Raw genomic sequence first — 13,067 nt, forward strand, 5'->3', positions numbered from 1 at the left:
ATGTCCGCCTTGCAAATTACCTACATTTCACAGTACATATGAAATGTGCTGTTCTGTATTTAACATCACATTTTTCAGAAAATATTGAGAATTAAAATATTTACTTTTCTGAAATAGGGTTGACAAAGAGCAGAGTCCATTTAAATTATTACCACTGTGCGTGTGCCTTTCTTTGAGAAAATGAAGCCAGGCATTTTCAGTAGGTGTGGAAAGAATGGTGACAGCTGTCCAGCAGGAAGGTTTAACGTCCATTCTAATGGGATTAGAGGATCAGGACACCTGTGGTAGAGATCACATGGACAGGCAACAGCAGGATTTGATGATTCGCCAACTTCCACGCAACGAGTGTAAAACAACGACGTTGCACGCTTCTGAGAAAAAACGTACAGAAGTAATCAGGTGCTGTACAAAATGTGTATTTATGCATAATAAACAGCCCTCGTCAATCCACTGCTGGATGCAAGCATTCCCACACTATGCCAGTAATGCTGGTCAGTGTGGGTTGGTGACCAATTGCCTAGAATCAAAACCGGGTTGTTGGGTTTTTGGCACAGGATGCTCGTCACTGCATCGCCACCGTCATGAATGTACTCCGATGGACATTATTTTGTAAGTCAAAATTGTACAGGATTATAATAAAATAGTTTATTTAACATGTTCGTGATACAGGGGAAAGTTAGTGCTTTTTTACGGACAATAAATAACACACAAAACATACTGATTTGAGGCAATGTGCAACTCCAAACTAATAACTGAAAGGTGAAAAGATCGGCTCATTATGACGATGGGGGAAAAAAACAAGAAACCCTATGTTACATGCGTAACAGTGCCGTTTATTCAAATAAATAATTTTTCCAAAGCAGTCATGTACAAGAAATTTGTTTTCAACTACAAAAATAAAAACCTTCAATGACAAAAAACACACACACGAGCTCGCGCAAACTCAGGAAAACACACACAAAAAAAACAATTCTCCCAAGCTTGGCTCAGCATTCAACAAAGCAAAGCTCTACCAAACACTACCTGCACGCAAAGGATTTAAAAAAAATTAAAGGCAAATAAGAAATAATATCTTGTTGCCACTTTGGCTTTCAACAACCTTTTTGTAAATCAGGACTACGCTGAAAAAGCGCCTTATAATTTATAAATAAATTAGTCATGAATAGCCACTTTCTAAACAACATATTTATATACATGGATAAAGGGTATTCCAGCTGCTTAGATTTTAAATAAAGCATGATCTTTATCATCGATATTTGTAATAAAAAGGAAATAAAAACATTAAACAAAAAAACATCTGCTCATACTATTATAAACCGTCAAAATACAAACAAAAATAGTGCACCTTGGTTTAAAGGGTTATTCTTCCAAAACATTACAACAAAGTATTAAGTGAATGTATAAAAGCAAGTGAAAAAATGAGTTTACAGTTATCACCTTTAAGGAGACATGCCTTAATGTTTACTGCTAATTTTAACAACCTTGATTTTGAGAAAATTTAAAATTATCCTCCAGAATGTTTTAATGAAGACAGAGTAATGAAAGTGTGCAAGGGATCAAAACATTATACAGGCCTTCATCAGAAACTGTACAAATTACAGCATTAACTCAGCTGTATTTATATAATTTTATATATCTATTTTAGACTTCTGGATGTTACCATGAAAATAATATTTAATAAAAAAAATTATATTGATAAAAAAGAAATCACTTTTAAATTATTTTATTCCATGGCTTAGAGCTGTACTTAAAATGAATAAACATCATATAGCTTAAGCATTGTCTTCAAGCTGTCTTTGCTACATCTTAAGATGACACTAAACTTCGAAAGAACACAAAAAAATCCCACAAAGCATACCCCAAAATAAAATTGCACAGTCTTGCCATGTTTTTTGTTTTAAATTAGTAATGTAAGTCGATGGACCAGCCTTTTAATTGGCCGAGGACGCTAGGCAACCCATATATCTGTGCCTTCCCCATGTAAGGTTTCCATCTGTCCAGTGCTAAAAATTGTCTTTCATTTGTCTTGTATTGTCGCCCTGAGTGTGCTGGCGCTCGTAATCGTCATCCAAGTCCTGAGCGCTCCTCTCTTCGGCAGTGGAAGCCTGGGACCTGAAATCACAAAATGTGCAGATAAGTAAAAAAAAAATTAATGGCAGATATTTTTTAGCAAAGGTGTTGACATACACAAAATAAATTGCATATATCATTAAAACCACAACTATTCATTGGTAATTGTCAATTTCCCAAAAACATCCAAAGCCATAGGGAAAAACATATCGCGTTCTTTATATCTAAAAAAAAATGCTTTAGCAAGAACAAAACTATTGCTGCATACTGCAATGGACAAGATGTGAAACGTGGTATAAGTAATATCAATATTTTCTGAAGGCTTTCTTTACCGAATAATTACTATCCCAATTGCTTGCAACTTTTTACACCTTGAAATTTAGGAAAATACTTCAGTAAACGTGGAGGTGTGGTGCTATCCAAATGCACCACAGCTCATACCCAAACACAACGCCAATTTGTAGCAGTGACCTTTCTGGGTTTAAGTTAAGAGCCGACCCGCAGTAACCCACTTGGTTAAAAAACTCAAAGGCTGCAAAGACCGAGCCTAGCCCAAGTGCACAGGGTACTTATACATCTTGAAGCACTTGTCGAACTAAGGAAATGAGCCACTCACTTCTGCATGGAAACAAACTCCAAATGTTTTCTTTTCAGATTGCCTCCATCGCCACTAAATCGCAGGATTTGTGCAACCAAAAAAAAGTTTTGTATGCAGGAATTGCATCTACTATGCAAATAAGCTCAACAAGTACAAGGACGGAAGCCTGTGTTCAAAGATGCTTTTTGATACATATTATACTTTATATGCACACACACACATGAATGACAAAAGCCATTTGTAGCTCATCATATTAGCTTGTCAGCTTTTCGTATGTCCTCATTTTGCATATCACTACTCTGCAATCGTACTGTTGGTAAGCAATACAAAAGTGTTGAGTCAAATTTCTAACTTGATTACCACTTGTGTAATACAGTCAACCACACCAAGACTCATCATTACACCACCAAACTACTGATATTCAGTACTTACCGAAATGTAACATTAATGTCCCAAGAGAAGGGCATGGTATTTGACAATTAAGCTTTCATTTGAAAAAAATATCTAAATGATTCAAATCTCGAGCCACCAATGTTTCTATTCCCAAGTGGTTTGATCACATTTTTTAAAGTACACTAACTATAATTGTTAACAATACTTGTACAGCTAAAGTCACCATCTCATAACATGTTAAGTTCTGTATGTCAGGCAAATAACTCTGACGAATATATTTGTATATCAGGCAATGACGATGAACACTCTACGATTCCCCAAAATAGTAATACACTAAAAAAAAGACTACACCCCCTGCAATAACACTGGCTGTGCACATTAAACAAACACTTCTCCAGTGGAAGCCTATGGAATAAAAAGCCTTTCAAATACAACCTATTTTTGTAATCAGTCCTATTTAGTCCTATTGAGTGTTTTACTTAATAGGTGAACCTACGCAAAACTAAAACATTAGCTTAAAGTCAATGGCAAAGACAACCTTCGAGTGATTGTGTGCAAATTGAAAACAATTTACAATTAGGGCAAGGACTCAATATGTATACACATCACTCACCCGTACAAATTGGACAAAAGCTAAAAACCTATGGCAATAGAAAGCTGTGTGCCAGTTTTGTAGCAATGGCTTCGGCTCAAATAACTACAAGCCATTGCCGATATTCTTTCAGCCAATAAAAAGTTCCAAATCGATGTCCGATTGCCATATTGTTTCCAAAAGGTGTGGGGCATCCACTATACAACGTACTTGATGCACTTCAATGCCAGTTTTGTAGCAATGGCTTCGGCTCAAATAACTACAAGCCATTGCCGATATTCTTTCAGCCAATAAAAAGTTCCAAATCGATGTCCGATTGCCATATTGTTTCCAAAAGGTGTGGGGCATCCACTATACAACGTACTTGATGCACTTCAATGGGCACAACGCAGTGGTGCTAAATGGAATAGATTACGATCTGTAAAACATCAAACTATATATATAGGAAGAGTGCACCACATCCTTGGAAAGCAATACTCGAGCCATGGTTATGCTTGGCTTTGCATTAAAAGTATACAAACTGATTTTGCGGATTTTATATTCGTATGCTATGATCATTTAGTCATGCGTAAGCATGTGTGTGCATGCGCTTCGATGGCAAAAACACTGCACGACATTTATGCACGAATGCACACAGTACACATACACATGGCATACAGTGGCCAACTAATAAACACCCATGTGTGGACATAAACATGTAAAACCACATATAAACAGACATGCATTATTTACACACAAATGTTTCCCAGGTGCAGAAATGAAAGTTGCCTTTTCAGCTAGTAAGCACAATGCTGCATTCCATAAGCTTTCCATTTAAGTTATTAGCCGGATATGGTGTATTATGGGATTTTAAGCTGCAGTCTGCCAATAAAATGTAAACTTGCTCAAGAGGCCATATAGGTTGCATGGTATTCCTGTAGTGAGTACTGTGCCAGTAACGTAGAGCTTATGATCACAGTCATTGTCATTAAATTTAACTCATCTTTGTGCATCTATATAATTATCAATCACGTAGATATGTGCATTGGGACGGTTTCCATTATATTACTAAATTGCATTATGAAGAAATTGGCGCATGCCACGATGGGGCATTTGTAGTGTCTGCTTACTGTGCAGGACACACAAAGCCACGTGCATGGCTAAGCTAAGTATCATCAAAGCTTGTCTAGACACAAGCCTTGGACACTGAAAACCCACATCTTTCAGGACGAAAAGAGTTTGGTAAATGCATGAACCCAAAGGAAAAAAAAAGACTCCTGTGTGAAAGCTTGCTTCTCACAGGCTATCATCTATCTCCACAGAACATGACATACTAAGCACGACAGTATATTTTTTATCCCCATTAAGAAGGCTCTGCAACTGATTTCATTACATAAAATGTGCTGTAGCGTTTACATTGTACATTTACAATTGTAGATGTAAACGTTTAAATAGCACCGGTAACGTTTGGTTACATTTACACTTTAAAAGTTGAATTAAGCAAACAAATACATCTTATCACTTGTGCTGCTTGACAGAGCAAGCCTGTGATGAAACCCCAAAGCTATTTTTTTAAACCCAATTTAATATACCACACTGGCCAAATTCAAGTTACTGATACTCATCCCAATAAACTGTAAATCAACCATCTTGCTCCAACACCAACACCCACAACGCTCATCTCTGCTACTCTCTTTACCCCTTCCTCAATACCCCCCCCCATTCAATCCTGTTCAACCGCTCCCAGCAAACACACAACACACTTCCCTCTGCTTTGCATCTTAATCCATCATCATTTGTCAATCAAGACGTGTCAGTGCCGAGTGAATTAAGAGATAACCCCCCCACCACCAACTTTAGAGACCTTGTGCACTGGCAACAAATGCTTGGCAGGCACAAACTGTGATTTAAAGTTGATGACCGCGTGCCCTTTCTCTCTTAGCCGTTCGAACAAAAAACAAACAGCTGATATATGCAGTACGACAAAGTGGAGTGCTGACGTACACCACGACTTAAATGCATACAATAGGGTTAGAAGTCAAATTATTGTCATTCAAATGGGTATTCCAATCTTAATACGGTAAATTACTTATTAACTTTGATTACATTATTAACTTGCTGATGTTCAGTTTAGAAAATCCGACTCCTGTTGAGAATGACGTCGTCAGATGACAGCACTGATCGCTTACATTAAAGTCATGCTTAGCGTTTTGGGTCTGTACTCAATAACCGTGATAAAAAGAGTTTATCGTACAAGTGTTTTTTTCACGGAAGAGTCTCAATTTTATGTCCACTATTAGTCAACATTACTGATTAAGTAAATGGCCCAAAACTCACTTTCACCCACACACTTATCTTGTGGATGTAACGCACTACAAATCAAAACAATTAATAATGTACCATTCTCACACAACAATAATTCACTTGCCATGTACATGCGCTCTCAATAGCCATTGTTATAAAAAAATAAAATCCATTATAGACCAAAAAAGTGTCAAGGTAAACACTACGTCATCGCGTTTACAACAAATTCAGTAAAAGCTTTGGCACAATGAGCTGCAGCGAAATAGCGTAACTGTATAAACACAGCTCTAAATGACTATACGACACTATTTACTTGAGATTTCCAAGTGAACTATCTGACAAAAATTATATGGTTTAAATCAAGCATTATGAGCCTCAAATCTAGAGCAATATGGCAACATAGTACAAGGAGTTATACTTTCAAAGTGAATTTAGAATTAAGACTTTATATGCACACATTCATATGTGAACAAGATAAATATAACTGATAGCACTTTGTGAATCCAATGCTGCATGAAGGTCTCCCTACATACACCACGTTGGTCAATGGGAGTTGTTTGACGATATACTTCACAATAATGGTCAATTTGGGGTGATAAATCTGGGATGCCCATTCCAGTTCAGATATCGCTCGCCATTAATGTCAGCTATCGCCAGAAATCAAAATCGGGTCGCTAGGTTCAGATTGCAGTGTATTTATTAACCCCACTTGTGCCGCCGTTTTATACATGCAATATATATTTATACTGTAATATACTTGGTCGATTTCTTTGAGCGGTTATTGATAGAGACATTTACATGAAGGTGACAACGTTCCAATAATGACCTGAGCATCATTCGGATTCACCCTAAAGTCAATCACAAACATAATAGGTACACACGGGTTATAATACTTTAAAAACCATTGGTCTCACTCCTCTACAGATACAAAAACTCCCAGATCCTTCTGAGCTCACTTTACTCTCCCATAGATGCCCTTACATCAGCACCCAACAAAACTCAGAAATGATTACCGCAATACCAAAACTGCATCATTGTATGTGTCATGAACATCTATCAAGTACACGCAAGGCGGATGTTTAATAAACTTTTCAAAACACGCAGTTCTCGTATGCTGCCAAAAAGTCCTGCTTTCCAAGTCTACCCCACTCACTCATACAGATGTGACCTAAACAATGTGGAATATGTGCATCTGCCAATTGCGGGACCGAAAAAGTTGGACATTGGCGAGTCCTGTACCATAAGCAATTAAACATGTAAAAACTGCCATGGCAAGAGCATACAATAATCGTGTGAAAGCATTTAAATCTCAATTGCCACTCTATAAATCCTTTAAAATTATGATGTGAAATATACGAATTAAAGTGCAATTTGATCAAACTCTGCATGTAAAATTAGGACAAGGCCATTTTTCAAAACTGCTTCTAAGTGATCATTCTTCTGTTTTCGTTTGGACGAAACCAATTTTACGTTAGCTCACGTAAGAATTGTTTGAAACACAATATTTACAGTTAAGAGAAGTGAGATAGGACAGGCCACGTCGCAAGAAGGCTTTTGATGGCTGGTGGATTGACACCAACAACGAAGTGACAGCCAAAGGAGGGAGCATGCTTGAAATGGACGTCCCTCGCGGACACGAATCAACTAAATGAGCTCATGTGCAGATGCGAGATTGTCGTGTGGCTTAACCGAGTTAGATGATGGCTAGGGGGTGGTGGCCTTTATCCAGCAGCAGCTTGATCATGGACACTGCTGATGATAAAGGTTCACTGATGTACAAGTACAAATCGTCACAAGTTTGGCGAGTCTTCTTGGTTCTTTCGGTAAAGTCACGTAGAATGGAAATAATAAAATAATACAAATAAAACATAATAAAATAATTCTCACGACGTAGACAGACTCTGTCTACTCGACAGACCTGCTCTCCACCTGAGGACGGCTGCTTGGGTTGTGGCCTAAACGTCGTGAGAATTATTTTATTATGTTTTATTTTGATTATTTTATTATTTCCATTCTACGTGACTTTACCGAAAGAACCAAGATGAATCCCTGCAGTCACGAAAGCTTTAAATCGAAATTTAAGTTTGGCGAGCTTCGAAAGGTGATAACACCTCGTTTACACGTGCAGTTACCGTGAAAGTTGGGACATCTCACTCTGGAGTCCACTCCTCACTGGCCACCACTCTCCAACCCAGGGGGATGAGGTGGACTCCCATCCGACTTATTCCTCTTGGGAAAGTATTCTGTAAAGAGCAACGGGTAGGTAGGAGGAGGGGGGGGGTAAAGCAAATGAATGAAGCGAAGCATGAACGTGTGATCTACAACGAAAAAAAGGGAGCCTACAGCTCAACATCACGCGAAAGCAAGCGCACACGTGTGCTGATGCTGGTTGCTACTGGGTAACTTCCGTACTACGTGGCAGACGGGCAGAGGTATTTAAACACGGGCCGGTGTGCGCAGGCGATGCCATCCAGACGGCATCACACATGCCGTCTGCCCCTTTGAACTTGCGTGCACATTTATTTGTTGACCTCCCCCTTTTTTTTATGGCAGCACATCTGCCACTAATGCACGCGTTGAGTGTGCCCCCCCCCCCCCCACAATATTACACACACACAAGCACGACATTGCGGACCCGCTTGCCAAACACAGAAACGACCGTGCGTGTATACACCAAGATGTACTGCACAGTTATCAAACATAACCCGGGAAGGTCACGTTAACAACTATGATTTATTCATAATTATTGCCCGGTGATGCTGGATGCAATTACCAGCGAAACGTCGTACTACTCCAAAATTGTAAATGTTGTGGTTTCACGTTTCAACACACCGGTGGGCTATAGCAGTGAACTATTTTGTCTTTTGTCAACGTGACACTTTTTTGCTGATTGGCCGTGTCGGGTGGTGGAGGGTTACGACACATTTATAAATAACGCGATCTAACCCAAAAACGTTGATTAGGAATAATATTGGTCGCGAAAGCCTACCGTGTTAAACTATAATTTAACACTAGATTTGAAGCTTTCGTGACTGCAATGATTCATATTCTCAGGTTTTTTCGAAAAAACCTGAGAATATAATTTAACAACTTTTGTTGTTGTTGTTCCGAATACAAAAACCCAACACGCGCCGTTTAAGATTTGGAAGCAAAGATGACTTGGGGCTGTTTGTGAATAGGTGCAAGGCGGCTCGTGTTTATGTTTATAGTTCGGACTATGGGATAGGCTTGTTGAGAGACAGTAGAAAAGGGTTCACGTCCAGGATTATGTTGAGATGGAAATACGGGTTTGTGTTTGGGGATAAGTTAGGGCTCGTGTTTTGGGTTACACTTGAGAATAAAGGGTCTGTTGTTTATGGTAAGGGATAGGTTTTGGGATTATTGTTGGGGATGGATCGTGTTTTGGGTTATAAGTAGGGCTCGTGTTTAGTGTTTTTGGATCGTATTTGAACACATTTCAGTGAAGATTAGATAGTGATTGCAGTTATAATGCAGTTAGGGCTGGCGATTAGCGTCATTGGCTCTTCCAGTATTCACGATTATGGCAATGAAGTGTTCGGTTTATGGATAGCCTTTTTTGTTTATATTTCAATTATAGTTTTTATTGTAGGCAGAGATGGTGACCAAAGTGAAATAAGCGTTCAGGTTTATTGCTAACCCGTACTTTGGATAGTGGTTATGATTATACAACTACTGCTTAGTGTTGTTAGGTACAGTATAGCTAATGTTCAAGGCTATCCTTAGGGATATTGTTCGTAATTTAAAGTTAGGAATGATAGTCTGTATATGACGAGGTGTAGTTTTTAGTGTTAGGGTCTCGTGTCAATATGCTCAGGGCTAGTTTGAAGGTTTGGATTTGAGCTAAAGTCTGTTTAGTCGTAGACTGTACAGCGAGTGAGTGCTATGGGCTAGTTTATTGGGTTATACATTATTACATTTTAGAGGGTAGGGTGAGAATTACTGGGGGTGATATTTACTAACCAAGATAAGATTAAGGTACACTATACAGTTATGGCGAGCGTTTGCAGTTACGCAAAGGGCCAGTGTTTTAACATTATAAGCTAGCCCCTTAGGGATACATTTTTAATTGCACCAAATTTTCTCAAACGAAACCAAACTCTCCCAGAGAGCTACAGAATCCCTGTCTCTGTGTTCACCAGGCAGGTTACCACTCTACACCACGTTACATCTCTCTGCAGAATCAACGTGCTCGCCCACTCGTTCTGCACTGCGTCTTTAAGATGCAGGTCACACTTTGGTCGCTCCACATTGCATGTTATATTTTTAAAACAAATACGAACTTCTGCGTTGCAATTGTGTGTGTGTACTGCGTGGTGCAAAGCAACTAACTTCTGTACCACAAACAAGTGAACCCCCAATCAAGACGTTGTGTCTCATGTGGTACTGTATAGTGTGTGCTGCACATGTTGTTGTTGTTATTGTTGTTGTTATTGTTCTTGTTACCCATGAGGGCCGAGCCCCGCTTGTGATGGCTGCACGCCTCGGGCGACTGCCTCGTCCGGTCGTGGCACGCGGAGGCTGAACGGTCCCGGGGAGTCATCTCGACGTCTGCAGATGACGACGACGAAGCTTCACCTCCTCCGGGCGAAGCCTCGGCACTGCCATCACCTCCAGAAGTTCCTCCACCAGCTCGTGATGCTCCATCACCTCCAGAAGATCCTCCACCAGCTCCTGATGCTCCATCTCCTCCGGCCGATGATGGTCCCCCTCGCCCAGGTTGTCCGTGTTCGTCTTCATCTCGAAGGACGCTCGTCGTGCCGAATGCATCTCCTCTATCGCTGCTGCTGCTGCTGTCAGTGTTCTTACTGCTGTTGTTGTTAGTGCTGTTGTTGGCAGTGATGGTGGTGGTCGTAGTAGCTCTGGCGGTGATCCTCTGGCTGTCATAATCATCATCACCGCGTGATTGCGGACGGCCACGTGGTGGTGATGATGCAGCCAATGCCGGTGTCAGGAGGCCAGGGATGACGCTCGAAACCAGTCCATGATTTCTGCTGCTGCTGTTGTTGCTGTTGTTGTTACTGCTGCTGTTGTTGTTGGACAGCGGTCTCGTCCGGTAACACCCGGGCACGTTCGCCCCGTCCATCGCCTCCCACTCGAATCGTCCTCGCAGCGGCCTCTCGGCCTCAAAGTCGAAGTTCCATCGGCGCCTGTGGTCCTCTGCCAGGGCGGCGAGGGTCTCCTTGAGCTCCTTCTCCACCTCGCCGCGCTCGGGGGAGCCGAACAGGCTGCGGCACACGGCGGCACGGGGAGGGGGCAGCAGTAGCAGCTCGGGCGGCCGGCGAGAGGGGCCCCGCACTGCCGCTGCTGCTGCCTCTGCCTCCTCGCCAGGGCTGCCCCCCACACTGCTGCCCCCATTGCTGCCCCCACTGCTGCCCCCACTGCTGCTGCTGCCCCCACTGCTGCTGCTGCTGCTGGGGGAGACCCGCACCTCGGACATCATTCCTGCTGCACTGTGTGTTGTCTTGGCGAGATGTCTATGTTGTTGCCTGCTTGCTTAGTGTGTGTGTGTAATGTGCTTACTGTGTGTGTGTAATGTATATCTGTGCTGTGTGTGTGATGTATATCTGTGCTGTGTGTGTGATGTGTATGTGCTTACTGTGTGTGTAATGTATATTACTGTGTGTGTAATGTATATCTGTACTTACTGTGTGTAATGTGTATCTGTGTGTGTGATGTGTATCTGTGTGTGTAATGTGTATCTGTACTTACTGTGTGTGTAATGTATATATGTGCCGTGTGTGTAATGTGCTTACGGTGTGTGTGTAATGTGTATCTGTGCTTACTGTGTGTATATATGTGCTTACTGTGTGTGTGTAATGTATATCTGTGTGTATAATGTACTTACTGTGTGTGTGTATATCTGTGCTTACTGTGTGTGTGTGATGTATATGTGCCGGGTAGATGTGTATGTTGGTGTGTGTGTGTGCCTGTTGCAGTATGTTACAGTAGGTACGTACTGCGTGTGTGTGCCTAGTGTTTGTACCCTATTCTATTTAGCCCTTACTGAATGTTAGTATATTGTTTTGGTGTCTAATGTACGAGTCCACTGTGTACGGCTAATGTCATGCGCTGTGTGCCCTTATTGGCGTTGCAATTGCTGAACGAACGTGTAATGCGTACACGACTATACGAGCACTTCCACTGATAATCAACGTTGCTAAAAAAGATAGAACTCTGCTACAGACAGAGCCCTTCCCCTAACCTTGCTCTTGTTTAAAAATAACAACCCAAGTCAATTAGAATATAAGGATTACTACTGCTGCTCCACGTATATCAGCGGCGTCGGAGGTGTTGGTGGTAATCACTGACATTTGAACGTCGTTCGTTGTCTTTTAGTTGTTCCAAACACAACCCATGCGTGAATGATCTTCCCTGCAAAAGCGAAACTTGATCCTGTGCACCACGTTCAGCAACACCGCCGTCTCCCCGCCTCTGTTGTTACAAATGAAAGTGCCAATGCACTGCCTCTCTTTCTTCTTCTTCCCACCCCCCACCACCACTACCTCCTCCCTCTACCACCTCCTCCTCCACCACCACCTCCCTCCCTCCCCCTCGGCAGTGCTGGGAGAGAACACGTCTCTCTCTCTCCCTGGCGGTAGCAGTCATCTACCGAGAAGGTTAATTGTGAGTCCACCTTGTTTTAGTTGTTGTTGTGATGGCTTGACACAATTAAAAAATAATCTGTACACGGTGTGTCCCCCCCACCCCATTAAAGCAAACTGGCTAAATCGTGTAAGCCACCCCCCCCCCCTACAAAAAATGTGAAATAAATGTTGAATGTTGCTATGAATGATGTTTGTGTTGTTGTGTTACGAACGCGGAGACCCACACGAGCACCCAGAGTCCCAGACCCTGCATGCGCCCCGCACTGCGAGGGTGGGGGCCGGCCCCCGTCACGTGAAACCCCTCTCCCGCGCTGCCCCACCCCGCACTGCCCGCCCCTCCCGTGCTGCCCCCCCCCCCGCGCTGCCCCACCCCCCCCCGCGCTGCCCCACCCCCCCCGCGCTGCCCCACCCCCCCGCACTGCCCCCCCCCCACTGCCCCACCCCCCCCGCACTGCACCACCCCCCCCGCACTGCCCCACCCCCCCCGCACTGCCCCACCCCCCGC

The 13,067-nt window shown here is 42.2% G+C and overlaps 1 protein-coding gene across 2 annotated transcripts; it reads right to left on the reverse strand.

The window, feature by feature from the left end:
• Positions 1 to 812: 812 nt before the first annotated feature.
• LOC144720280 (uncharacterized) lies at positions 813 to 12,837 on the reverse strand. Of its 2 annotated transcripts, none has more exons than XM_078596902.1 (3): positions 11,603 to 12,837; positions 10,401 to 11,502; positions 813 to 2,112 (listed from the first exon to the last, which is right to left on the reverse strand). In XM_078596902.1, exons 2-3 carry the CDS (start codon positions 11,395 to 11,397, stop codon positions 2,018 to 2,020), a joined length of 1,092 nt encoding a protein of 363 aa, XP_078453028.1. In that variant the 5' UTR covers positions 11,398 to 11,502; positions 11,603 to 12,837; the 3' UTR covers positions 813 to 2,017. The 2 variants fall into 2 exon arrangements, with proteins under 2 accessions (XP_078453028.1, XP_078453029.1); XM_078596903.1 differs by adding an exon at positions 8,069 to 8,179 and having other exon boundaries at positions 10,401 to 12,834.
• Between the last annotated feature and the right edge of the window lie 230 nt (positions 12,838 to 13,067).

This window comes from Lampetra planeri, chromosome 8 (genome assembly GCF_965212315.1).
Source record: "Lampetra planeri chromosome 8, kcLamPlan1.2.h2, whole genome shotgun sequence".
In the NCBI taxonomy this organism is placed as follows: Eukaryota; Metazoa; Chordata; class Hyperoartia; order Petromyzontiformes; family Petromyzontidae; genus Lampetra; species Lampetra planeri.

Coding starts and splice junctions, on each gene's coding strand:
- LOC144720280 (XM_078596902.1), bottom strand. CDS start 11,397: ATGATGTCCGAGGTGCGGGTCTCCCCCAGCAGCAGCAGCAGCAGTGGG. Junction 2,113..10,400: donor GCGGGGCTCGGCCCTCATGG/GTAACAAGAACA, acceptor TTGTGATTTCAG/GTCCCAGGCTTCCACTGCCG.